This window comes from Strix uralensis, chromosome 4, assembly GCF_047716275.1.
Source record: "Strix uralensis isolate ZFMK-TIS-50842 chromosome 4, bStrUra1, whole genome shotgun sequence".
Classification (NCBI taxonomy): domain Eukaryota; kingdom Metazoa; phylum Chordata; class Aves; order Strigiformes; family Strigidae; genus Strix; species Strix uralensis.
In genome coordinates this window covers 47,262,100-47,289,404 of record NC_133975.1, presented here as the reverse complement: position 1 = coordinate 47,289,404, position 27,305 = coordinate 47,262,100, and the positions used below count along the sequence as shown (strand labels likewise).

The window sequence follows — 27,305 nt, the reverse complement described above, 5'->3', positions numbered from 1 at the left end:
AAAAACGCACCGTGTGCCGACTGCCCAGCCTGGATGCCCTGACCTGGCAGGGAGCTTTCCCTGCCTTTCTGCACACCCCAAGGTCAGGAGCTGCTGCAGAGCCTCGAAATGTTCCTGCTTCCCCGAGGTGCCCGCCACCCTCAGCAGGGGCCTGCAGCTCCCAGCAGGCAGGAGGCCTCAGGAGCGAGGGAGAAGCGGCAGGGAGCCACCCTTTCGCTCTGGCAGCAGTCCTGCCTTCAAACCGTGCCTGTGTTCCTGGGCACATGCTGCCAAAAGCAGGGCGCCTGTTCTCCCAGGGGTGGTAACAGCAACAGCCTGCGAAGTACACAGGGCCCTTCCACCAAAAAACAGAGAACTGTCTCATCAAGCTGCCGTTTCAGACCGGGGAGGAGCAAAGGCGCTTTCATCACGCCGTGAGTGCCTAAATTTAAGGTTTCTCTTGGTCCCTCCGCTCCTCTGGGCCGCCGCCATGACGGCTCCGCGGCAGAAAGGCGGGCGAGCGGGGCGCAGCGGCCGCTCTCGCCCTCATCCCCCTCCCGGCCGGGGAAGCGGGTGGGGAGGAGGCGGGCCGAGGCGAGGGGCGGCGCAGGCCCGGGCGGGAGGCCGGAGCGGCGGGGGAGGCCTGTGCGGTAGTGCGGAGGGGCGCGGGCAGCGGCGGCGACATCCGAGGCCGCACGGCCGGCTCAGGCGAGGGATCGCCCGACGCGGGTCCATCCCTGGCCGCCTTCCGCCCCGCCGGCTGCGGGAGCGGAGCGGCGTCGAACACGCCGCGGCGGTGAGCCGGGGACAGGGCGCTGGGGAGAGGAAGGTGCCGGCTGGAGGGGGGTGCCACAGCTTCCTCTCAGGGTGCGTCGCCGAGGCCCTTGGCCTGCTCAGCCGGCTGGCGCTCCCTGCCCCGGCGGCCTTGGGCGAGGGCTGGGCCCCGTCTGCGGGCCCTGTCCCGTTGGCAGCCGGGGCCTGCCTGCCCTGCGGAAGCCCGGGCGCGTTGGTGTCAACGGAAGCAACACCCGCCGGTGTCGGGAGCTCAGCTGCACGTTTTTCCTTGTTGTGTGATGCCTCTTAGTGAAAATACTGCCTGAGGAACGTCTTTCAAAAGCGTTCATCTTAGGGAAGCAAAGAAACGTTTCTTGAGCAGCAAGTCAGGGGCCTCGGACATCACTGAGCTGCCTCGGGACTGATAGGAGTCTCCTAGAATAAGGATGGAAGTATCCACCCTTGATGACAAATAGATGATAGGAGAAACAGGCAAATAAACAGTCAATGTGACATGAAACTTCGAAAAATACCTGTTCAATTAGCGCAAACAGTTTCTCAACAACAGCTTGGATCAGCCTTGAGGTGAAAGCTCTTATGGGCAGGTTTCTTGATACTGTGCCTGTCTGCAGAGACTGTAGCAGTGTGTTGCTGTGGCATTGAGCATCGTAATTTGTTGTGTCTCTGTGCAAAGGAAGAAAATGGTGGTATATTTCTCAGGAAACGGTGCAAATACAGAGCACAATCTTCTGTGAGGTAAACCAGTGAAGTTAGGATAAGCGCAATGTGTGCCAACAAAATTCTATTATATTTCCTCTGCAGCTTGGAAACCCCAAAGTGCCCTTCAGTAAGGGCTATTTGGTGAAAAAAAACCTTCAATAACAGCAACAATTCCAGTTGTCTGTGCTTGGGTTTCAGATACAACCACTAATATCTTAGCAGCTTCAGCAAATGCTTCTAGTTTGGCATTTGGTAGCTATAAACCTCTGGAGACAACATATGCTGCAAGTCCTTCTGACAATAACATAGGATTGTAGAGAAGAGAATAGGCTTTTAGTGAACTCTCTGAACCTCTCTGATGTGCAAAGTATGTGCAAGCATGTGCAAAAAAGTGTAGTCAACTTAATGCTGTGTGCCAGTTTATTATTTGCTCTTGACTTGGATTTAGCTTGGAATGAACCTCCAGAGGTCATCTGGTTCAACTCCCTGCTTAAAGCAGTGCTGTTATCGAAGTTAGAGCAGGTTGCTCCAGACATTGTCTGGTTGAGCTTTCACTTGAAGGCTTTAAAATGGATTTGAAAGTTGGGTCTGAAATTTAGCCAAATGTGGAGCTAAGTGCCCAAAATGTTGGAAAGTTGTAGAGTTTTAGGCAGTCTCAATGAAGCATATTCTTCCTTGATTAACCGGAAGTTGTGTTTCCTTTCCATTTGTGGTGTCATGATTCTGGTTCTCCAGTTGTGCAACAGTCTTCAATGTGGATAATACAGAGATTTTTAGAAGATAAAAAGCAAGCAGAAAAGTATATTGCCCCGCAGCACACAGATTTTATCTTAGTAGATACAAAACTGAAATATTTTTAAACTAACATTTCTCTGTACATTAACAAAATCAAAAAGGCTGATAAACCACTTTAAATTTGAAAGGTTCTTCATATTTTACCTGCATAAGTACTGAGTCCTGCATTCATAAAGGTGCAGTGTAATCAGCTTTATTTCTATGTCCTTAACAGCATGAAGCTCTTCCTGTGCAAAACCCAGCTCTTGTGACTTCCTTGTCAACTAAATGAATTAAATGTGAGTGAATACTCAGTGAGTCGAGGTTGATGGGATGGACATAGCTGATATAAGCCTTTATCTTAATCCATTCTTGTGGTGTCACAGTGTTTCTTAGCCTGTGAATTCAGTCTTTGAAGAAATCCCAGCGTTATTATTTGTAGTAGTCAATGTCCACAGGTCCCAAGTATAACATACTTTATAGAAGAGTCTTAAATACAGTGAAATCTCCCTGGAGAAGCTTATTCTCTAAGTAGGCAAGAAAGATGAAGAGTGAAGGAGAAAAAGGTAGTAAGATAAATGGAAATACCTGTGCCATTGTACCTTCATGATGTGTCTTCTAAATGTCATCTGTGTTTCTCTTAAGTAATCAAGTTAAAAATATACTGACATCTTTTGAGGAGAAAAATTATAGAAACTAAATTGTTATATTAGTTGTGGAATTGAATTTTTCACCTGCTAATCCAAATAATCAATTTCAGCTGACACTGATGGCCCTGCTGAAGCTGTAGATAAAAGCACAACCTCAGCAGATACAGTTCTCAGTGTCCTAAGGACCCTAGGGAAGGTAAGACTAGAGGTTAAAATAAGATGAAAGAATGTGCAGCAGCTCAGCTTTTCCTTTTTGTGTGTAGAGCGTAGTCTCAGCACCCCTTAGAAGACTTAGCAAAATTTCCACCATCCTATTTCAGCTTTTTCCCTCCAGGCAGTAGCTAGTCCACCTACACTGGAGAATGTCAAACTGCATTAGGGTGTCATCTGTTTCAGTATAAATAGTATTACTTCGACAACAGGATTGCATGCGTATCTCTGTAAATATGCCCCTTTATACTCACAGCATATTAAGTATCCTGTTGCCATTTGAAGTTAAATTTCCAAACGCTTTTCTTATATGTAGTCTTATATGCAGTGTGGTGTTAAGATTATGTATGCAAAGATCATGTTATTATAGTTGTCCTCAGAGCCACCTTTTCTGTCAAAGTCATAATCCTATCAGAAGTATATACGTGGTACTTCTGTTGAGTGTAACCTCAAGATGAATCTCTCACTTTAAAAAAAAAAAAGGTATTATGGGATTAGAAAAAAATCTTTGCCTTTCTTATTATAGTTATGTGGAATGAACAAAGAAATTTTAGAGGCACCTTCTCCCTTTGTTTCCCACAGAAAAAAACCTTTATTCACGTTTTGAATCGGCTAGAGCAATCCCTGAGGTTATGTTATGATCCTATATTGATCCTGCTGTGGCATCTATAGAAGGTCTGTGCCTGTTCCTGAATTCTAGACAGCAGGGCTGCAAATTGCTATAGCTTCTTCTGCCAATTAAGATTTTGTCTAATTCCTGCTTTTTCACACACCCCAGTGTGACTTCCTTTTGGCTACAGGAATAAGGAATATTCTGATAGAGCGTCTCCCTAAAGTGTCAGGGCTTCCCATAGGCCTCACAGATTCAAGTCCTCATGACCTTTGAGTGCATCTCTACATTCACCTTATTGTATGTTTTCAGACATGCTTTTCTGTGAAGCTGATTATGAAACACAAAATAGTGATTTTTTTTTTTTTTTTTTTTTTGTACATCCGTTCTTAAGTTACTTCATTCAAGCTTCATGGCAGCTTTTCATGGGATTCTGCAGTATACTTTGCAGTTCTTTCCAGCTTTTGAGAGATTGATGAGTAGGGTCCTTTTAAGTTTCAGATTTCTGAACTAGGTTGGTATTATTTAATATTCCAAATGTTTAATTCCACTCTCTGATTTCAGAATCTGTCAGGACCCACAGCAAAACAACTCCACAAAAAGAGGCACCTTCAGAGCAAAGATGAACATCGGGAAAACTTACAGTACCTTTAACATCAGCAATGGAACAGATCTAGCTATTGGCTTTACATCTTCCACAGTAGCTATCCTTCTGTTTGGGACAAACTTTGTGCCTGTTAAGAAATTTGATACCGGTGATGGTAAACTTCTATTCTTTTGTTGGTTTTGCTATTTTTGCTAATAGGAATAATATTTTACCAGTAAATATGAGAGGTTTTTATAGCTAGAGTTATAAATATCATTACAGTCTTAATCCATAGAGCATGTTTAATTTTCTTTGCTATCGTTAGGGTACAAAGCAATAATGTATTGGTTCAGGATGTGGCAAATCTTTAAAAGAGCCTTTTTATGTGTTGTTGTACATTTTAACAGTGATGTGCATTTCATGAGCATTTCACAATGGAAAGTGAAATGTCCATTTTTCTACCCTTGTGGGGATTCTCAAATACATACAGTGTTATTTATACTGTAAAAGTTGTTGGACTTTGGAGGATTGCCTTTCAGTTGTGAACCTAACATTAAAACAACCAAAAATTGGAATTTTAATACTTTCATCTAGTGACTCGGTAAGAGGAAACAATCTCTTCTATTTCCTGCTTGGAATTTTACCGCTTTACTGTACTAGATTCATGTTGTATTTGCACGTTTATATGAAGCATAGTCAGTTACCAGATCCCTAGATGAACAAATCTGCCATTATATTACTGCAATAATAGTATCTGCATTACAGGCTGGATATAACCTCTCTCTATTCTTTGTGCCAAATATGGTCCTAAAAAGACAAGGCTAGACTTCAAAGCAAAGTCTTAGCTCAGCTAACGTAAAGTTAACTGGTCTGCCTACTTGACCCTTAGAGAATCTATAAAGGTAGAAGAGATCTGTCCAAAGTTTTTATCATCCTCAATATCCTGGACTAGTGGAAAAGTCTGAGCCCTGAGCTTTGCAGAGTTTTATCCTGTGCAGTCATCTGTGTTAGCAGCTGCTAGGGTGGTGGGAGAAGTGTGAAGTAACTGAATATCCTCTTTGTCAGAAGCCTGTCAAAATTTTCATGTAACACCACACCCTAAAATATATCTTTTGAATATATTGTAACACAGTTCCCTGAAATTCACAAAGGAGGTGGCCACCTTACAATTTTTTCTGTACTATTTTATCTAAAACATATTATGTTAAGAGATTCACCTGCAGTGTTTTACAAGTTCTCTATTGTCTGCATTTGATTTTTCCATAGGCATGTTCTTCCAGTGGATTCTCTGTGCCTCCATATGGATAGTTTCTTTGGTGGTCAATTTAATCCAGAATTGCCCCCGTTTTTGGCCTCTTGCTATGGTTGGGGGTTTTGTGTGGGCTACAGGTAAGGACAGAGATTCTGTTTGTTGAAACAGCATATAATCCTAACTCTTCATAAAAAAACAGTGATAAAAACTTTTCCATATATGAAGTAGTAGTTATTTGGCAGTTATTTGGGTTTTTAAAGTCTCAGCATTCGTGGAGCTGTACCCTTACAGCAAATATTATTTTATTATGCTTATTTTATAAGCAGAAAATTCACATCAAAAAGAGCTTTTAAAATGGTATTGAGGAAAAGTCTGTGTTTAATGTATTTATTTTTTAAAAACACTGTTTCCACCCATGTTATAGTTGCCTAGATTTCTTTGCCTTCTGAACAGTCACAGAACGTAAAGCAAAAATATATAAGATCACAGTCTAGTTTTTAACTGATTTTAATTTTGTTTTTTGTATTTCAGGCAATGTTACAGTTGTCCCTATTGTTAAAACTATTGGCTTAGCTCTCGGTCTTTTGATATGGGCTTCTTTTAATTTGCTGACAGGTTGGGCAAGTTCAAGGTGAGTATGTTTAAATCTTAAATCGTACATAATTAATGTTGCCATTTCTTTATTAATAACTAGAGTGAAAACAGTATCACCAGTAAATAGGATTTATCATATATATAAAAGAACTTTTTCCCTCTCAGTGGAAAGTACTCAGGTTAATTATTTTATCTGTGCTTCTGCTGTCTCAATAGGAAGAAGAATGCCCAGCGACATTCATTAACATAATTGAGTGAATAAATAATGTATTTGTTAATGTAAAACTAGTACACTGTATTTTTTATTCTACAGCATGGGATGATAAAATAGTTTAAATCAACTTCAATTTTTAAATAGATTAAAAAAACCAATGTAAATTAAATTAAAGATTACTTTTGTAGACATAGCTTTTTGCAAGCCAACTGAAGCACTGATCCAATATTGCAAATATAAACTTAAGCAGAATTGTTTACATGAGTAAAGATTTTCAAGACTGGGTTATAATTTAGTTATTTGTATGCAGTCAGTGCAACTAAGTGAAACTGGTTAAATATTCCAGGTTTGGCTGGTTTGGAATTGACCCAGAAGAGGTATCAAGACCAATCTTAAATTATATTGGAGCTGGACTTTCACTATTAAGGTAAAAATTTATTCTTATAATAAATTTATGTAATGTAAAACATATAGCTAATAACCACAGGGATAATTTAACTAGAGGGCAAATGTATTGAAGTATTTGTTGCAGATTGATTTACTGCAGAATTCATGAGCTATCCATATCTAGCTGGTCAGTGTTGTGTTTCAGAATAGAAGCATGCATGATATCAAGTACAGTGGTGAAATGGTTATTCATAAACACATAAATATGCTGATAGGCACGTTCAAGGCAAAGCAGTGCTGCAGTGGTTGTCTCCCTAGATAGGTATTCAGATGGTTCTGACTAGAAGAATCTTGGTGAGAAAACTTCAGTGAGATTTCTGATCTGACTTCACTCAGTTGGGGGTACAAAACCATCCTCTTAACTGTAGAATATGTCACAGGACCCCTTCTCATATCCTTCAGGGTCGATGAAAGGCCAGAGACTTTGCATTATCTCTTGTCCTTAATAGCTCCCCATCTTGAAACTCTTAAGCCACGCTTAGACAGACAATGGCTTCCTTTCGGATCTTCAGAAGGACTTCTACTCTTATTTTTTGTTTAATATTTGTATGAGGGCACATTTTGGTCCAAGCACAGAGGGAAGAGGTTCTTTGTTACATAGCAGTGTTCTTGCTTTCCAACTGAGTGGCCAGGAACGTCTTTCTAGGAACATAACGGTGGCCCTAAATCCCAGGGGCAGTAGGCTTGATATAAACATGCTAAGCAGCACATGCACGTAATGCCTGTAGAAGGGTGCCAAGAACATGGAGACAACAGAGCCATTTTGATTGCTAGGAGAGAGCTGCTGCCTTAGATTCATGAATTTTGCTTCCAGTCTTCCTCTTTCCTAAGAGTCTGCAGCTTTTTACCCATTACCGTTGGACGTAACATGTAATTTTGTGAGGTACTCACAAAATAGTAGCAGTACTGCTGTTTCTGCCCAGTGATTTAATTCAGCTCACCACCTGCTTCCTGCCTGTTTCTGAGATATCATGGAGAAGTGATCAACAGGGAAAAAGATTGTGACCAGACATGTTTTCCTGGCCAGCTGCACAAAGTCTGTGTATGTTGCTCTGTAGAGCTCAGAAGCATGTATTTCGTTTTAGCCCCCTGTATATGTTTGTCTAGTCCCTCTGGAGGAAGCTGACATCCTTTTATATCTACCCTTATTTCTTCAGTAGGAGACGAATCATTCTTCAAATGGAGACATTCTGTTTAAAGTTATGGGAAGGAATTCCTAAATCATTAAAATATCTTCCATAAAAATGAAAAACAGATCCTGCCAGTTCTGATTACACATATTTACCTGATTACCTGGAGCTGTGGGTACAAGTAGTAATGTTACCCTTCCTTCTTTGTTTTATCCACTTGGTGCACTGGAGCACCACTGAACAATACCCCTTCTCCTTCCACATGTGCATGAGGCCCTGCAGGAACAGTATTCCCTCACTCACATATGATAGAAGACTAAAAACTTAACTTTTTTCCTTGAGCACAGAGCCAATTCTGTGCAGGTTTAAGCTGTTCCATGTAGAATTTTCATGCAGATGTTCTACTGTATGTGTGGCTTAGTACAAAAGGGCACTGTTAACTAAAGCAACTATTGTTAATGTGGTTGTAACTACTGTCCTGGTTTAGCCAGGATAGGGTTAAGTTTCCCCAGCAGTGGGGGGGGGAGCTCTAGCCGGGTTATTCAGATACCATGCCGAGTCACATCCTCGCGCCGAAGCAGGACAAGGGGTTACCGCGTGTACTGTGGGATTTGCTCTATTCTCACTGCTGTATTGGTAGATATTTTGCTCTGTTCATTGTTATTACTGTTATTGTTGCTGTTTGTTGTGTTGCAGTTGCACTGTTGTATTAAACCTCTCCTTATCTCAGCCTCGGGGCTTTGTATTTCACTCCCTTTGTGGGGGAGGGGCAGCGGCCGCGTGGTCTCAGACCCCGGCAGGGGCTAAACCACCACAACTACACACTGTAAAAAGGAAATGTTTCAATCCCATTACATAGAACAGAAATCTAGGAAGTAATACAAAGACTATTTACTTACTGTCACTTATTTTGTTTGTTTAAAATGTGAAAAGCAATTATATTTTTAAAATATATTGAAGTGACTCTAGGGCAACAATGAAAATAAAATAATATGCCTCCATATGTAACTTTTGTCTTTGGACACTAAATGTTATGTCCTTATGAGCTGACATGGTATTTATTGGTGTATTTTTCTCTTCTGAGTGCTGTCATATTTCTTTTTATAAAAACTGAAGTCCAGAGTTCTTCAACTTCATTAGAAAGAACACCTTTGCTGAGAGAAAGTGTAAGTACTCTATAGTTGTTATTTTACAGCAGTGAAAGTATATGTCCATTTAAAAACAAAAATTTGCTTAATGTTAACCAGATTTATGGATTTATGGTAGACTACATAAATGTGCATTGATTGTGTTTAATTTGTGGATCTTGTACATCCACATAAATGTGAGTAACAGAAAAGGTTTTTCCAAGTGTTCTTTCTCTATTGTCAGCTTTAAATGGCTGAGAAGTCCTTATTCTTTATGACAGAGATTATATAAAAGACAGAGTGTATTACTTTCCTATCTGAGAAGAAGAAGCAATTTTAATTAAAACTTATCTAAGCACCCTCCTAGTCTTATAGTTGAAAGGCAACAGCGTATAACTCTTATCTGCCAGATTTTTGCCACATTACAGTGTCGCTGATTCTCAGCGTCAGCTGTGGCACAGGTTGGATGCCAACGAGGAGTGCCAGATTGGCTGTTGCTCCTTGGGGTGTGCAACAAAAGCTGGAGAACAAGAGGCTCCTACTACCATTGTACCTTACTTTTGCAGGTCAGTGCTCAGTTGCTACCTGAACTGAGAGCCCCTCAGATGTGCTCAATGCTCACTAGAGGTTCCAGTCTACCAGACCAAATCACAGAAGACAATCTGATTGCAGGATTAAAATAAAGAGATGTTGCAATTTCTTTATGCTGCAGACAGGAGCATTAATTTTCCTGTTTGCAAATAGTCCTCACTCTGATAGTAACACTAGAACTATCAACAAAAGGCAAAACCACATCATAAATAAAATCTATAGATTAAATAATTAATGAAATTTAAGGAGGGACAAGTTCTGTAAGTGAGATCTACTTGCATGCAGATTAAAAATAATGCTAGTTAAAATAATGCTGTTATGTAGTAAACCCAAAGTCCACATCCGAACTTGTAAACTTCAAGGTAAGTAGATCCAATTATTAGTTTGTTTTATTTTTTAAAAAAAAATCTACTTTCTTCAGAGTGTTTTTGTAAATTCCTTTTGTTTCTCCTTCCATTTTCATTTTATTCTCTTAGAGCCAAACTGTTCTGTTTAATACAATATTTGAGATTTTTTTTTTTTTAAATCAAGCTAAACTAAACTTGTGCGAAAACTCTTGGTTTTTTGCAGTCTATTAATGTTTCTGAAGATACCTCTGATGACTCGTGGGTGAACAGACTTTCTCCAGCAAAAAAGAGGCTCATGTAAGTTATTAACAGTTCTTTTACTGATGCAGGCCAAGTAGCCAGAGAAAGTAGTTGAACACAGCATAAGAGCAGAATTTGTGTCCTGTGGTTTTCCTAGCGCAGTCGTGCACTTATAAATAACAGTTTTTAAAGTATTAATATAGTGTACATATCTATATATGAATAGCTGTGCAACTATTCAGATTATTTCCTTTGCACTGTTGAGTGTGCTTTACCTTCTCAGTTAAGTATTAGTTACTGCAACAAAAGAAAATTTGGTGAAGTAAATAGCAATACCAACTAAGTAATTACAGAGCTGGTTTTTATCACCTGGTTGATTAGCACTCCAGCATAGAAGGAGCTTATGCTAATAACACACTTCTAGGTGTGGTTTCCAAATGAACACATCTGGAGAAGGCATGGCAGTATGGTAGGGAGACAGCAGGTAGCAATGGGCCAGTGTGGGAAGTGGAGACAGCCAAGAACACAGCTATCTGGACTGAGAGAAGGGGCCTAAAGAGGCAATGAACCTGGGAACAGTTATAAAAAAACATGTAGACTACAACAGTGAAGCTGACGGTGGGAGCATTTTAATTATATTTTTGTTTGTTTTCTCCTAACTCTGCTTTTAGGAAATCCTAGTTAGTTGATTTCTCTTGTCATTAATGTAGACTGCAGGTTCTTGGGGCAGGAATTGTCATTCTTACCTGGCCACGAAGTATAGAAAAAACTAAGTTACTGTGTTGAACCATTTATGCACTAGAAAATAAAAATGTGCTGAAAGGTATTATTTTTATAGTGTTGCTAGCAGTTTTCATATGATATGCAGTCTTCAACTGCAATACTGGACTTGTATATTGTCTACTTCCCTAATTAATGCTAGGCTATTTTCTCTGATTTTTGCTGTTTTTAAAGAGGATGTAGCCTGGCTGTAGTAGCTGGAATACTTTACGGTTCCAGTTTTGTACCAGTACTTTACATCAAGGACCATGGAAGAAGAAATGAAACTATATACACAGGAGCAAGTCAATTTGGTAAGGGCTAATAGATCACTTCTACTTTATTTCATCAGTATATTGTGTTCTGCTGCTTACAACTGTGACAACTTATCAGTTCTGCGCTATGTTATATGTCGTCATAATCATAGTACTAGCACTCACTTTTTCTCGGAGGTGAATTACACCATTAAAAGAACAGTGAGAAACAGCCCAGAGGATACCATACTTAATTCATGGCTATGTTTCAGAAGGCATTAAATACTAGCACTCTCGAAATACAAAGTTCGTATGTCTGGAACATGAGGTAAACAAGGGCTCCAGCTGTACCAATTGCCAAATTAGTACACCAGTAAAGGAAGAGAAGGTTGATTATAACGGATGAGCAGAAGAGATATATAACAACATAAGTAATTAAAACCTTGTAGTTTTGGAAATGGAAACCTTTTACATAAGCCTAATCACCAATTTCAAACAACATTTCCCCAGAAACATTTTCCTTAAGATGTAGTGTGTAGTCAATGAGGTAGTGCCAGCAGCCGTTTGAGAGTAAGGTATTGCTGAGACCGCATAAGGTTGCCATTAAGAAATTGTTTGTTATGTCACATACAATTTCTCTTTGATAATGGAACTTACATATGCCCCAGCTAGACAAAACGAGTGTTATCATTACTATAGCTGCCTTTCCTGTTGAGAATTTATAACTCCAAAGAGATAGAGATCACCTTGCTACATGCTTCTGCTTTACCTTGTTGGAAATACTCTCTTTAGCACATACGAAGTCCATAAAGGATTTGTTATTGTTAATGATTATAGTAATTAAAATTGTGACACATTCTTCAAGATGAAAAAAGGACAAAACTGTGCCATGTTTAACTTACACAATAGGTGCAGTTGTCTTGCCCTTAAATGTACAGAAAAGAAACAAGGCTATATACAGGAATACAAATGTAGACGGTCAGAAGAGGATGTAATTATTTAAAATCCCCACCCCAGTTCTGTAACCTCACCTGAGGATTTTCTTAAGATTTTAATAAATTAATTCAGTAGTTTGACTAATAGAGTTCCAAAAATAACAACTCACAGAAATGCATAAAAGCCTGTAATAAATGCTACAGTCAACACAGCAGTTAATTCATGTTTAATATATGTGTTATTGACCAAATCCATCCACAGTCAGGCTGGCAGCTGTGTTCATCACAATCACAATTGAATTTGAGTTGTTAGCAGTAGCACCTTATGTGTTTTTTTCTATGTGAATACTATCAGTGAAATAAATTTAGTTAAAATTAATAACTGATGGTTTAGACTAATACAATTTTGTAATTTCCCTTTCAGATTTAGATTATGTTTTTGCACACTTCAGTGGTATATTTCTTACAAGTACCATCTACTTTTTGATCTACTGTACAATCAGGAAAAATAAACCTAATGTTTATCCCCAAGCCGTATTGCCAGGTATGACTGTTTTTTAAATTAGCAATTAATATCAGTTACTTCTTATGACCATTTTGCAGTTATTAGTTCAAACTATGTGTTGGAATTGTAGTTTACTTTCAAGTCTCTTCATTTGACTTTTTGTCTCTCTTGAAAGCTCACTCGTATTAGGTTAATTAATTAAGGTTAGGAAACAATGATAAATTTTGTACTAATCTGAAACTAGAACAAAATGACATTGCATATGGTGGATTTTCAAAAACTGGTTTTGCCATAGTGGAGAGCATATTGTCCAGAAAATTGTGAACTTTCATTAATTTGCTACGTTTGAGTAGCTGACTTTATCCCTTGAATCCGTTGATTTAGATTATCAGAGCCTAGTTAATGTACTAAAATACATATATACAGATTCTGTATTGTGCCATAAATATAAATATTCCACAAATTGCTGTCTATACCTTGCTGTGCATGTTTTTGATTGAGCTTTATTTTTCTAGGGTTTGTTTCTGGTGTGCTTTGGGCAATAGCCAATTGCTGCTGGTTCATAGCCAATCAGTATCTCAGTGCTGTGGTCAGCTTTCCAATAATTACTGCAGTAAGTATATAAAAAATAAAGCAAAGGGTGTTTTTTTCCCTCCCATTCATAAAATTAAGTTAAAATTGCGACATGTCTGGAGCATTTTAATCAAGAGTGTATACATTACTCTCTGCTTGTCTGTGCTAGCCTTTGTTTTTTTAGGAACATACATCTTGGTCAATGGCAAGCATAAAAAACAGAAGAATTGAACGTGTGAGTCTTTAGGTTATGTAAAAGCCAAAGCTCTATAAACAGAACTATAACAATTTTAAATAGTAAACTGAAATGATTAAAAGAATAAATGTTTTATGCTTTCATCCCAACAAGTTCATTTTGTTCTGGATGTTTTCATTTGTGATTTTTATCCTCTAGCAGTCGTTTTGCTTAATTAAGTCAGTATTTTTTCTGTTTACAGTTCTTGAACAAGCAGAACAGGTTATGTATTGCTGAAAGTAAAGTTCTTGTGCACACGAGGGGGAAATAGGTTGGCCTGTTTTGTCTGTTTTATTCCTATTTATGATACTGTACCTTTAAAGCACTGTTAATTTCCAGAAGCTGCATCAATTCCATCACTAAGTAAAAATAAACTTTGCCTTTTCTCCCTTGTCAATCTACTAGATGGTGATGCAAAGGTGGATAGCTTCTGGCAAATGAGAGTTCATAAATACCAAAACCAAAGTTTTGCTGAACAGCTGTATTTCAGAAGCAAAATAATGAAACAACGTTAATAGGGATTAAGCTTTGCCTCAAGATGCAGTAAATCAGAATAAACTCTGCAGTATGCAATGAAAAAAAAGACTTGGGATCATTCTAATTAGAAATTGAAGGATTAATGGAAAGCAGCTTTAGTAACTTAGTTATCAGTCTGCCTGAAGGGCAAGGATATAAAATCATGAAATGAAGAATTTAAGGACAGCACTGATGAAAAACTGCCTGTCTGTTCCACAGGTTCAGTCAGAGCTGCTACTTTACTTCATCCTAGAGAGAATTTCAGACAGCTATTCATCAATCCCTTTAACAACTTGTTTCATTTTCAAAATGCATTCCTCTTGCAGCATACATTATCTAGAAAGTGAAATAACACCTTAGCTATTATTCAAATAATAGTTGGCAATTTCACTAGGAAACAGCACCAGCAAATACAATCAGCATAAGACACTGTTTCCTGCTGGCCTAAATCTGTGTCCTGTCAGCTGTACTGAAGCTGGGGAGAAGATCACTGTCCAAACATCTGTCAAGTGTTTCTGAGAGCAGCTCTAATGGGAAGCATTAACAGAGCCAGGTTTTGCTTCATATTCAGATAATATTTTCTAATCAGTCATGAAAATTCAGATCATTGCTCCCACAGGGGAAGAACTGTATTACCAAGACTTGTTGTGTATCACTGTTTGCTGTTAGCTAGGAAATCTGTACAACAGCATCACAGATAATCAGTATTTCCCTGACCTGTCTATCTGGCTGGCTTTGTGCTTTGCCCAGATGCCTGCTATACAAGAAATACATTTATGTTCCAATCTCTTGATATCATACTGAATGATAAAACAGACTTTGTCCAACTAGTTAGTCATGCTAATAAAGGAAATGTTAGGAATATCCATGGTAGCTGCCAATAAACCTGAATAGTCCTCTGAAATGTAGTAACATTGTGGACTATACTTTGGACTGAAGTGAGGCATATTACTTGGAGCTTACTAAAAGAACATGTAGACTCTCCAGCGAAATTTAGAAAGAAATTGTGCCTTCTCTGAAAAAAACAGTGTCTCACGTCTTTATCCTTTCTTGAAGATTTTATTGTATCTTACTTCATAAAGATTTCAGTGTTGTTTATGCTTTTGCTGTGAGTGATGTAATTATATGGAATGGAAAGGCCTAAATTTGTTACCCGGACAAAATTCAACCACCCTGAGAACAATAATGAGAAGACTGTACATTTTAATGGAATGCTGTAATGTACAAATGAATCTTATTCTTTAGGGTCCTGGCCTTGTTGCTGCAATGTGGGGAGTCCTTGTATTTAAAGAAATCAAGGTAATTTTATTGTGTCTCTTACCTAGCCTCTCTTGTCTCTAGCTTTAGGAACAGCATGACTCGGTATACAGCTGTATCTCTTAGATATCTTCTCCTTACAAGTATTGCATTATGAAGGTGAAAGTCATATCATGCAATACTTTTTCCAAGAAGGATGAAGAACTGTGAACAATTTTTACAGGGATGAAGATTTGAATTCCATAACTGTATGAGCAGCAGTGGGAGTAAGTGAAGAGTGTAGCAGGGCCAGGAGGCAGGATGCCAAGCACAACCTGAAAACAGTCTTTATTTGAGCCAGTTCTTTCAGTGGGGGCAGGGGAATGAGCAGTTGTCCTAATAATCACATAGACAAGTAGATTAGACTTTGAGGGTCAGGTTCACCAAAGGACCAAAAAATGAGATGGTGGTTAGTTGGCCTTGCTAATTACAGTATAATGAAGAGATCCTAAACTGATATGGCAGTGATTGTCTAGAACAAGCTAATTTACTGGATGTTAACATATATGACAGAAACTATTTTACTAGTGGAATTTAAAGCATGGAATGCTAGTAGTGTAATCCTCAGGTTCCCTTAGCTAATCTGGCCACAATCTATAGGTACGTAACTTGCCATTGCAGATCATCTTTCCCAATATTTTTGGTGACTGTGTAAAATGTGTTAGGCATCCAGGGATCAGGAAGTAGAAGTTCTGTCTCTCTCCCACTGCAGATTAATGTTGCGCTATACTAGAAGACCATCATGTTCATTATCCAAACCTTTGTGACTCACCAAATCTCTCATCCTTTTCATACATTTTAGAATAGTCTTTGCATAAGTGTTCACTGCTTAAAAATAATCTGAAAATAGACAAAAGCCTTTAAAAATACTTTAAAAAATTGATTGATTAATTTTGTGAATATTTTACTAAGTATATGGCATCATACATTACTTGTACTAAACTGTTTTGAAGACCAGATATGTTACAAACATTACATGAAATAAAATTTACTATTTCATGTAGTGGATTTATTAATTTTGTCATAAAATTAAACCCTAGTTCTTTATTTTACTTTTTTGGTGAAGTGGTATCTATTATGACGACATGATATTTTTCTTTTTCTCTCCCTTTGCCTGTCCAGGGACTGAAAAACTACGTGTTACTCTCAGTAGCATTTTGTGTCATTTTGGCAGGATCACTCTCCACAGCTTTTTCTAAAGTTTGAAACGAACTTCTGGACCAGTAGATGGTGCTACTGTTTAATATAATCAGAAAGACAATATTGGTATATTGCAATACATAATAATTTTCAAAATGTATGTCCAACATTTACCCTAACTTGCTTCAGGCAAGTGAAAAAGAAAACCATTGCTAAATGTTCCCATTTAGCATGAAAGAATATCTGGAAATGTTTTTTTCTACATTTCTTGGAACAGTAAGTATATCAAAGGATTTTATTTAATAAAGCTAAATGATTTTATAGTTACTAATTTTGTTTCTTCTGGTTCAAGTACTAAATGTCATGCAATCATAAATTGTCATTTACTGTTGTGATGGTGGATAAAGGGATTTTAATTCTTTGTAATACTGTATGCATTTGCCAGCTAATTTGTTTTATTATAATGTTCTGCAATATAAAATATGTCTTGGAATATTCTTCATGAAACTGATTCACATGAAGATGTGAAAGTCATCAATTTACATTAAAACATTATCTTACAATTGCTTCAGAAGTTTTAAAGAAATATAGAAAAAAACGGTGCTGTAAAATAAATTACTTGTGTTTGCTGCTAAACTGTTTATTTAGTTGCAGGAACATTATGTAGATATCAGGACCAGGATACAAATAGGTGGGGAAGTTTGGGGTTTTTTATTTTGGTTGCAAGTAACATTACATTTTTGTGTTGCAATATGAGCTAAGTATGTGGTTCAAAGTTTGTTTCCAAATAACTTTGGATATTTTCTGAATACTTACTTTCCTATGTAGCATCTTCAAATCTTAAACATTATGTATGGCAATATTTATTACATTGAAGCATCATGCTAAAACTGCCCATTCATTTTCTACCCGAAGCGAGGTCAGTGTGGGAATAGAATGGAAGGTTGGTGAGGAGGATGGTAAACACCCTCGAAAAACACATATATCATACTAATTGCTGTTTAGCTTTGTGTGCTTGATGGGTAGAACGTCTGCTTTCAGGTAACACAGGCCTGTGAGAGACTCAGAGACACCTTATTGAACGTCCTTGAGATTCCTGCCCTACTGTGGGAAAGATCAAATCACAGTGGAAAATTATGCCTGCAGAAATCCCTGGTATATACAGATGAAAGCAGCAGGTTCAAGATCTTTTCTTTCTTCTCCTTTTTCTGGCTAAGAACAACCAAGCTCCACAGTACCTGCGTCCTTGCTTGTGTGCCTCTGCCCAGGTGCTGCGGCAAAGATCCCCCAGGTTGTGAGGTAACAAAAATAAATTTACTCTTTGCGTTTCATCTGTGGTTTTGTGGTTGTTCCTGCCTGTGTCGGCTCACACATTTGGCGTGGTCGGCAGGGTCCAGGAACAGCCATGCCATGGCTAAAAAAGAAGTCAGGGACTGGGGAGATCATGACAGTGACTCCCTTATTCTGGGGTGGTCTGGTACTGAGGACTGGACTCCCGTGGCTGCTTTCCTGGCTAAATTGACTCTGCTGGAAGCATGGCCTGAAATAGATGAAAGGGCAGCGGTTACCCCCCAGACAGTTGCAACGGCTATATGCAGATCACCATGGAAAGCAGCATCGGATTCTTCTTGCAAGTTAGCAGGGCAGTTGGGATGGTTATTAGTTACTGGTCTTACAGCTCTTGACCATGAAGTTGTTGCATTACAGAGTAAAATGAGAGAATGGGAAGAGGAGGTCAGGACTTTACAGGATGCAAAGGCGATTGTGCCAGAAGTAATTACTATTCAAGCAGAGCAGTGCTGTGATAAGCAAGATAATGTAGAGTGGTTGGTAGCACGTGTGCTACTAAACGAAGGGACAAATATGGGAAAAGTAAAGTTTCAATTTCCCAAGTCCATGCTCTCACCACAAAATGGTCATGGGATCCTAAGGAATGTGATGGAAATATTCAGAGTGAATGCTCAGACTCCAAGACCAAGTTTGAATTTGATCCGGACTTAAAAGGCAGGAAGATGGTGGAAGCATGACCCCTCATACAAATGAAGGGGCAGTAGGAGCAAGCAGATGGGGGAATGCAGCTTATGTGTACTTACACTCTTGAGTTGAAGGAATTTTAAGAGAATTATCAACAACAGAGTGGGAAAGGCATACTGGCATGGATTTTGTGAGCTTGGGATAGTGGAACTGCATCTATTCATTTATTAGTGCATGAAAAAGATTTAAGCCCTATAGACAATGCTGATCAGATAAAGATATGCTCAGTTGCAAAGTACCAGAGGTCCTAATGGGTGAGATATTATTGCACCTGTGCTATATCGGTGGTTGTGTGCATCAGTTTTAACAGCATATACAGAATCTACAGAATTAATGTTGTCCCTCAGGAACTGGTGTACAATGGTAAAAGGTATTAGTTTGATGTGACAGATAGGGATGGCTCGTCTTGGTTACGGGATCTAATCCAGACAGGGTAGCAGTAATGAGAAATATCAAAATGCAGTTTTTGAGTAGTGCCTGCCTCACTAAAACCCTTGATTATACCATCTGTGACAAATGCTATGGGTAACGTAGACACCCTAGCAGATATCTTGAGGGAAATTGAGGCTGTAATGTCAGAACCATCTGTTTGGGTGGTGAATAAAGAAAAGCCAGCAAATACGTGAGGAGCCACAGCACGGGTGATAAGGAGACATGTGGAATGATCTTGTATGAGATGGTATCCCACAGTCAGAAATAGATGGGATCACGGCATCAGAAATGTTTTGTCAATGGCAAAACTTAGCATTTACGCAAAAAAGCAGACCGCCCCTAGCCCCACCACCAACTCTGCACCCACCCTCCACTCTGCCTGCCATCTCAAGGCAAGACACTACCTGGCAAATGCCAAAAAAGTACAAATTAAGGGTTGGCAGGTCCCCGAAATTTGCTGCTAGTGCAGCCTCTTACTGTGAGGGGACCGGACACCCTTGTGTTCATCTGACTATACTCTGGTGGTCTGGGGGGATTTTACATGTGTTAGCTCTGACAGATACCAGAGCTGAGGTTACTGTATTACGCAGTAATATTGGTAATAAAGAAGCTGCATCACAGATTCGGGGATGGGGGTGGAATCTGACCCCTGCCCTCTGAGCAAAGATTACCTTAACAATAGGGAATGCCATGCCATTTGCCACGATGGTGTTAATTGCCCCAGGTATAGAATATATCTTGGGTGTGGATGTGTTGACAGGACAAACAGTTGAAACTAAATGGTCGCTTCTGCTTCGGGACTTTGCAAGCAGGGTTTGCTATTTGATCTATAAGTGTCTTGTGTGGTTTCTTGAAGTGGGATCATGTTGTGCTGCCCATGCCTCCCAAGGTGTTAACTGTAAAACAATATTGTATTCCAGGGGGGAAGGAGGAAATTACTCAAGCTGTTCAGGGACTTCAACAAGTTGGAATTGTTAGAAAAGTAAAATTGCTTTTAATAATCCTATTTGGCCCATTTGTAAACCAGCTGGCACTTGGAGAATGACTACAGGTTATAGAGAATTGAATAAAGTCACCCTCTCCCCATGTTACAGTACGAGGTATGGTTGCTCTTACAGAAAAAATCAGCAAAAATTTACAACTCTGGAAAGTGATGATAGATCTTGCTAATGCTTTTTTTTCAATAGCCATTGCTTCAGAAAGCCAAGACCAGTTTGCCTTTATCTGGCAACAAAAGCAATATACTTTCCAAGCGTTGCCTCAGGGATATACACACAGTCACTCCGTTTGCCACCAGATGGTAGCAGCTGATGTGGTACTATGGCTGGTTAGTGTTACTTTTTACCATTATATTGATGATTTATTGATTATGTCAAGAGTTACAACATGAAACTGAAGCAGCTGCTGAGTTGCTGGAAGCACATTTACAGGTCCTGAGGCTGGGCAATTAAGCCAAAGAAAATACAGACCCCTAGTACTGCTGTACAATTTTTGGGAATAGTTTGGTGTGGACAGATTAGAGAAATACCGAATAAAGTACAGCAAATAGTCCAGCAATTTCCTGTGCCAACCACAGTAAAACAGTTACAGACTTTATTTTTAGAGTATTGGAGAACTTTTACCCCACATCTGATGGTATTAATGCACCCTCTGCTACAAAGAAGGAAGGAACTAGGAAGAAGGTTGTTTGGCAGTGGACCAAGCAACAAGAAGCCTTTGATGCCTGCAGAAATTTTTTGATTGAGCATGCGCAATTATACACTTGTGGGCGAGGACATCCTGTTGACTTAGAAGTAACTATTCTAGATTATATAGTATCATGGTGATTGTGGCAGATGACTGGGCCAAAAAATCAGAGCGAATCTATCAGCCTAGACGTGAAGATTCATATAATAACCCCTGAGAATGCTGTATGGTTTTATACCCCAACTTCTCTTATTTTGCATCCTTTGTTGTTATCAGATTCTTGAGTTCTTGTATTTCAGGTCTCTTCGATGAATATCTGGGCCTTATCTAGAGGAGGTAACATTGGAATGGTGTTACTGGTGTTGTGAACCCAACATTGAATTGAAGTTCAGTCTGAGTGGACAATTACCCCACATCAGGTTATCAAACCCAGAGTAATACTAACTGAAGAATCCGGAGCAACAGCGTATGTATTACTATGTTATACTCCCCTCCCACAGGTTGGCTCGTTGTGCTTTATAGTCTTATACTACAAACACATACCATGGACATTTCTACAAGATCAGCGTGTACATGCTTAGATTTGATTGGCCTTTACTGTAACTGGCTCATCTGCCTTTTATATTAAGGGAAGATTAACAACTGCAGATCTATTTGACAATGTCTTTTATTGGCATGCTAACCCCAGTAGCTGTGTTACAGAATGATATTATGCTGAGTGATTTTGATATTAATGTTTCTCATTGCTATTTTTTCTGAGTAGGTAACGGCTGTATGCCAATGAACAATCACAAAATTGATTGACGGTGGTCTATTTCCTCCTTTGACAACATAAACGCTGCTTCAGTTTTGAAGGCATGTGTTTCTTCAACATAACTGATGGATCAGCCAGTGTAGAGGGCGACATTCAACATCTCTAGGACTTAAAGCATCAAATGAAACCATCTACTGAAGGTGCCTGGCTGACTGAGTTGTTTAACTCTCTGACAGGATGAATGGGACACTTGATCCAAAAGCATTATTGTAGGGATACGTTTATTCCTTTTTTTCTTTATTTTATATGTGTTTATTGTGTGCCTCTGTAAATCGCTCTGTGCTATACCCTGCAAGCCCAAATGAACACCTCCAGCTTTACCAGCCCCAGCAGAAGTGGTCACTTGGGTGAGGGGGTGGAATGTGGGAATACAACTGAAGATTGGCGAGGAGGATGGTAAACGCGCTGAAGTGACTTGCAGCTGGGGTGTTGAAAAACACATATATCGTACTAATTGCTGTTTAGCTTTGTGTGCTTGATGGGTAGAACGTCTGCTTTCAGGTAACATAGACCTGTGATAGACACAGTGAACATCCTTGAGATTCCTGCCCTACTGTGGGAAAAATCAAACCACAGTGGAAAATTATGCCTGCAGAAATCCCTGGTATATACAGATGAAAGCAGCAGGTTCGAGATCTTTTCTTTCTTCTCCTTTTTCTGGCTAAGAACAACCAAGCTCCACAGTGCCTATGTCCTTGCTTGTGTGCCTCTGCCCGGGTGCTGCTGCAGAGATCCCACAGGTTGTGAGGTAATGAAAATAAATGTACTCTTTGCATTTCATCCGTGGTTTTGTGGTTGTTCCTGCATCCTGTTTGTGTCTGCTCACAGTCATCTATATGTAAATCACTTCTGACAGTTGTTGTCTAACTTGTTTCTTTAAAAAAAATAAGTACATTTCACAACATTTTTAGGCAAACTAACCAGCTTCTAACTACCTGTCCTGCTAGAATATCCAAAGGAAATTCCCTATGAGGAATATGTCCACTGTTCCATGACCACCACTAATGTGGAGAACTATTTATTTTCTTACTCATGGCGGCTAACATTTATATATTCAGCATGTTGTCTGAACCTCCCTTTAGTCTTCAGTATATTAGACAACCCCAGCTCCTGCAGTCTTCCCTTGTTTGTAATGTGCTCAACATTTTTCTTGCTCTTTCCTGAACTCTAAGTGGACTAGATCTGTCTATTAAAACTAGACATGGCAGTCAGACTACAATCTTACTAAAACCAAGAAGAGCAGCAGTAAGATTTTTTTTTCCCCTCCAATTTGCAAGTTCTCTTTGTTTCACATCATAGTATGACACTTTGCTATCACTGCTTGATAATGTTACTGTGTTCAGATTGCATTCGTAATTTCTCCTTTTTCTCTTCCACCCTTCTTTGTCTACTATTTATCAGATTTGATCTCAGAACTGTTACTTAGCCTGCTTTTTTCCATCCCCTATTGTTTATTCCTACCCAAGTGTCAGAACTTGGTGTCTGACAGGTTTTTTTCCCCCTTAAGGCATTTCTCTAATTTCACTCTGTATGTTAACCCTGTCCTCCAACAAGTTGGCAGTATTTTCCAGCCAGATGTAATCTGCAAATTTAATAAACATACTCTCTAATTATTGTAAATAATTTATGAACATGCTGCATGATTCTGTCCTTTACTTACTTTTTGGAATCTAATGTAATATCTTTTCACTCTGACAGGGAACAATTGATTACTCTTTTGAGTACAATTTCCATCTGTCTTACAATGGTTTTATTTAGACTGCATTCTTCCAGTTTTTATGTAACATCTGCTATAGTCGAAGTCAAGATCCATGATGTGTACCACCCTAATACATCATGTTGGAAAGAAAACTGATCAGTTTTTTTTCCAATATCCACATCAGACACAATTTCTTCTTGACAGATCCTTGACTGTTACATACCTAACCATTATTCTATTGACTCAGACAAGGAAGAGTAATTTGTTCACGTTTCTGAAATTACTTGAATTAAATTGGACATTTATCATTTCCCTGGATCTGTTTCCCTTCTTCTTAAAGATCACAATGACTTCTGTATTCCTGGAATATAGCCCATGCCAGAAAATTGCTGATAAAGAGTGGGCAAAACCAAAATATGGTGTTCTCAAGCTCCTCTACTTTTCAGATATGCTTTTATATGTTGATTCTTTCCCAGTCGGTTTTAGTTCTTATTTCTCTTACCCTTTGCAGTTCTGTTAACACTGACTATGATCTGTTTAAGTAAGGCTGAAGGAACAAGGGTGCTGTGCACTTTATAATGTCATTGCTGAATAGTGGCAGATTATCTCTTATTTCCACACAGTTACTGACAAAAATACTAGTCTTGTAACTCACTATTTTGCTAAAATCACTACAATGCAATACAATATTTATAAAGATAGTGTAATTACCGCACCAGTCCACTTAGATGTACCAATGCAATTGTTCAGGAAGTATCATCTGTTTAGTTTACTACTACCTGTAGGCCACCTTCTGCGATTCGTTAAAGTCTGCAAGTACAGTCTACACTATTCAGTGAGGTATATTCTTTGCTGGTTTATGTTAAGTGAATTAGTAATGCCTCAGCCTGGAAAAATAGTTGGAGAATGTTCAACCAGAACTCTCATGAAGGAGAACCTGTCTACATGGGCTTGGGTAGTGAACTAGCCTGTTCACACTACTGCTTCCAGGGTAGAGCTAGGTTTTAAGGAGCATGTTAAGACCCATCTTGCACAACAGGTCTCTCAGGCCCCAGAAATCCCTAGAGCACCTTCAAGGGAGAACAGGAGCAAGCAGAAACAAAGGTCAGAGAATGAAGAGATAAAAGAAAGCACAGCATGATTAAAAACTGAGCTAAGTATCAGAAAACTAAAGATGCCTTTTCTAGCAGAGCAAAGCTCTGGAAGGAAAAAGGAACAGGGGAGCAGATGAGGCTGTGTGAAGATGTTACAAGGTTAGGTGTATTGCAGAGCAGAAACAGAGTATCATATCTTCTAATCATCTTCCACAGCTGGGCAAGGCACAGTAGTCGCTGAAGAGTGAATGCAGAGGGACCGTCATGCAATTGCTGGTCATCCTGCACCAACTCTGCTCAGTAATCTGCAACCCTGTGCAAGGAATAAGCAAGCAGGATTGCTCAAGCCCAGTCGTGATGGGACCTAGTTTATCCTTAACCTTTCCCAGCTGTTTCCTATCCTGCTCTACAGTGAAGTGCCATAGGCCTTGTCTAATACTGCAGTACCCTGAAGCTCTGTTTCCTTTGGTGCTGTGAGTATCCTGAGTGAGTGCATCTTGGGGTTTTCAGATTTTTAGCCCATAATTTATAGTGACAGGACAAGCTGGCTGCTAGTGCTGTAGTGGAAATGTTATGACAGATTAGCAAGTAGTAGAAAAATTTGCCCTGGCAGTGCCTTGTTTTGCTTGCCCTAGTTCAGCTTCTGGTTTGTTCGCTGCATTTGTTATTTGTTGGGGTTTAAGATAAATCTGAAAGTGGACAATGAGACTGAATCTGCTACATCCATCTCTTATTAGAGGACTGACTTTGTCTCATGCTGGTTGTGCAAAAAACCGAAGCTGGCTTATACCTTGGTAGTTGAGATGCAGTTAGGTTTCAGGTTTAAACTGTTACTATATGCTTCAGTTTGATTTAAGTGAAGAGTCTTTTCTAATGTTATCTTAAGCTTCTACTCTTGCTCTTGAGGGATGCTCTTAAGTTAAAGTCTGGTGTGGGCCCAACATCCATCTACTGGATATGGTTACAGGGAACAGTTGAATCTTCCAGGGCAGGAGCACCTCTACATTTCCTGGTTTCTATAATAGATCACTGGCTTTCTGAAACAAACCAAAAAACTGAACTTCTGACTGTAGTAATTGCCATGTACATGCATGTGCTTTCATGCAGTTCTCCAGCATATATTGTAAAGCTATCAGATGTGAAAACTTAATTGCTGACTGCTAGGGCATTAATTAAAATTCTTGTTTGTGAAAGCTCAAGTATTAAATGCTTTCTTAGCAGCTATCCTATTGGATTTGTCTTGCCAACAGCAAAAAACACCCATCTCTTGCAGTTCTGTTCTGTGAAAAATCCCTTGTGATAATTCATCAGGATTTATGGTTTAAATATGTATTTATTCCAAAATATTTTCTTATGCTATTCACTTGGAATATATTGGATAAATATTCCACTCATTTCTGAGATTTTCTTGTTCTTGAAGTTACAAGTTTGAAGTAACACTGGTACTTCTTTCATGTTAAAGTGTTGGATTAACAGATATCTGTTTATAGAGCTATTTATACAAAATAATCTGGCAGCAACTGAGTTTAATAAGAGAAAATTCTACAGCTAATATAAATTATCATGGCTCTGTTTATATCAGCATGCTTTTATATCAATGTAAGAAGTGACACAGAATATTTCTATTTTTTTGGGGGGAAGGGGGAAGGAGGGGGATTGTTAATGTTTTTTGTCTATATAATCAAAAGGAAAAAACAAAAGTAGGACCAAGGTGGAAGAATAGCATTTCTTGGAGGAAATTATATTTTCAAATATTTGTTTGTGTCTGTTTAATAACTTCTAAGAATACATTTGAGCTTGCTTTAAGAATTTTTCTCTGGCAATATTTAGAGGAAAACTAGTCTTTAACATATGGGTAGACTGGGAGTTTCCAAGTAAGATTTTGGTTCACTGTTGGGAACCAGGGAACTCAGTATCATCTTTATTAGGTTTCACTTACCTGTTTGTTCCTTTCCCTATTTTTATTATCAATTTTCTGAAATTCACTGCCCTTTTTCCAGATTTTTATTCTTTCATTTTCTTAATAAAAATTATTATCTGGAAAAATAATTTAAATACATTAATTCCTATGTCTCCAAATGTAAGCAGTGAAAAATTGTATTTTTTAATCCCTATATACATTTTTATATTTTATCTATATCATAACTTTCTTTTTCAACCAATATTGAATGTTGATTAAGTGCTAGTTCAACAGTCTGGCCTGATCCTTGAGCTGTCTTGCATCTGGCATGAAAATAAAATGACAGCCAAGATGACGGATACTAGCAATTAGTATAATTTTTTTTTTTTCATTTAGACCTTGCTTTCAGACAGAAGACTGAAGTTTAATGCCGTGTTCCATAATTACTGAATGACTAATGGATTTTACTTTCCCTTAGCTATATATAATGCTTATAGATAGTGACTACAGAGCATTGTATTTTAGTTGATACAGCTGAAATGATGTGTACAGGGTCTGGCTGAGCCGGAATTGGTTTTCCCCTGTAGCAGCCCTCTTGGTGCTGTGTTTTATCTTGGGAGCTGGCAGGGTGTTGATAGCACACTGGTGTTGTGGCTACTGCTGAGTAGTGCTTACACAGCACCAAGGCTCTTTCCAACATTTCCCCCGCAGTGGGATGGGGTGGGCAAGATCTTGGGGGGGACAACACCAAGACAGTTGACCCGAACTGACCAAAGGGATATTCCATACCATATGACGTCTACTCAGTATAAAGCTGGGAGAAAGGAGGAAGGGGGTGGGGTCACCCTTGGTCCTCCGAGGCAACCACTACGCATATTGGAGCCCTGCTTCCTGAGAAGGCCCGACAGCGCCTGTTAATGGGAAGTAGAGAATAAATCTGTTTTCTTTTTTTGCTTCCACGTGTGGACCTTTGCTTCGCTTTGCTTATATTAAAACTGCTTTTGTTTTACCCACAAGGGTTGGTTTGGGTTTTTTTTCCTATCTTATTTTCTTTCCCTTTTTTGCCCTGTTGAGAAAAAAAAGGGGAAGGCGGGGGAAGGGATAGAGCGACTTGGTGGTTACCTGGCATTTAGCCAAGGTCAAACCACCACATGATGGTTGTTACATTTCTTCATGCTTATCACAAAA

General features: G+C 39.1%; 1 protein-coding gene across 9 annotated transcripts; it reads left to right on the top strand.

Annotated features, from left to right (window-relative positions):
- Nucleotides 1–261: 261 nt before the first annotated feature.
- On the top strand, nucleotides 262–22,204 carry TMEM144 (transmembrane protein 144). Of its 9 annotated transcripts, none has more exons than XM_074866591.1 (13): nucleotides 262–413; nucleotides 2,483–2,546; nucleotides 4,282–4,478; nucleotides 5,570–5,692; nucleotides 6,087–6,186; nucleotides 6,710–6,790; nucleotides 9,025–9,106; nucleotides 10,229–10,302; nucleotides 11,200–11,318; nucleotides 12,618–12,737; nucleotides 13,214–13,311; nucleotides 15,268–15,321; nucleotides 16,441–22,204. In XM_074866591.1, the coding sequence occupies exons 3-13, from the start codon at nucleotides 4,340–4,342 to the stop codon at nucleotides 16,522–16,524; spliced, it is 1,074 nt and encodes a 357-aa protein (XP_074722692.1). In that variant the 5' UTR covers nucleotides 262–413; nucleotides 2,483–2,546; nucleotides 4,282–4,339; the 3' UTR covers nucleotides 16,525–22,204. The 9 variants fall into 9 exon arrangements, with proteins under 9 accessions (XP_074722692.1, XP_074722694.1, XP_074722700.1 ...); XM_074866597.1 differs by lacking the exon at nucleotides 262–413 and adding an exon at nucleotides 642–775 and having other exon boundaries at nucleotides 4,282–4,472; XM_074866590.1 differs by lacking the exon at nucleotides 262–413 and adding an exon at nucleotides 642–775.
- The last annotated feature ends 5,101 nt before the right edge of the window (nucleotides 22,205–27,305 follow it).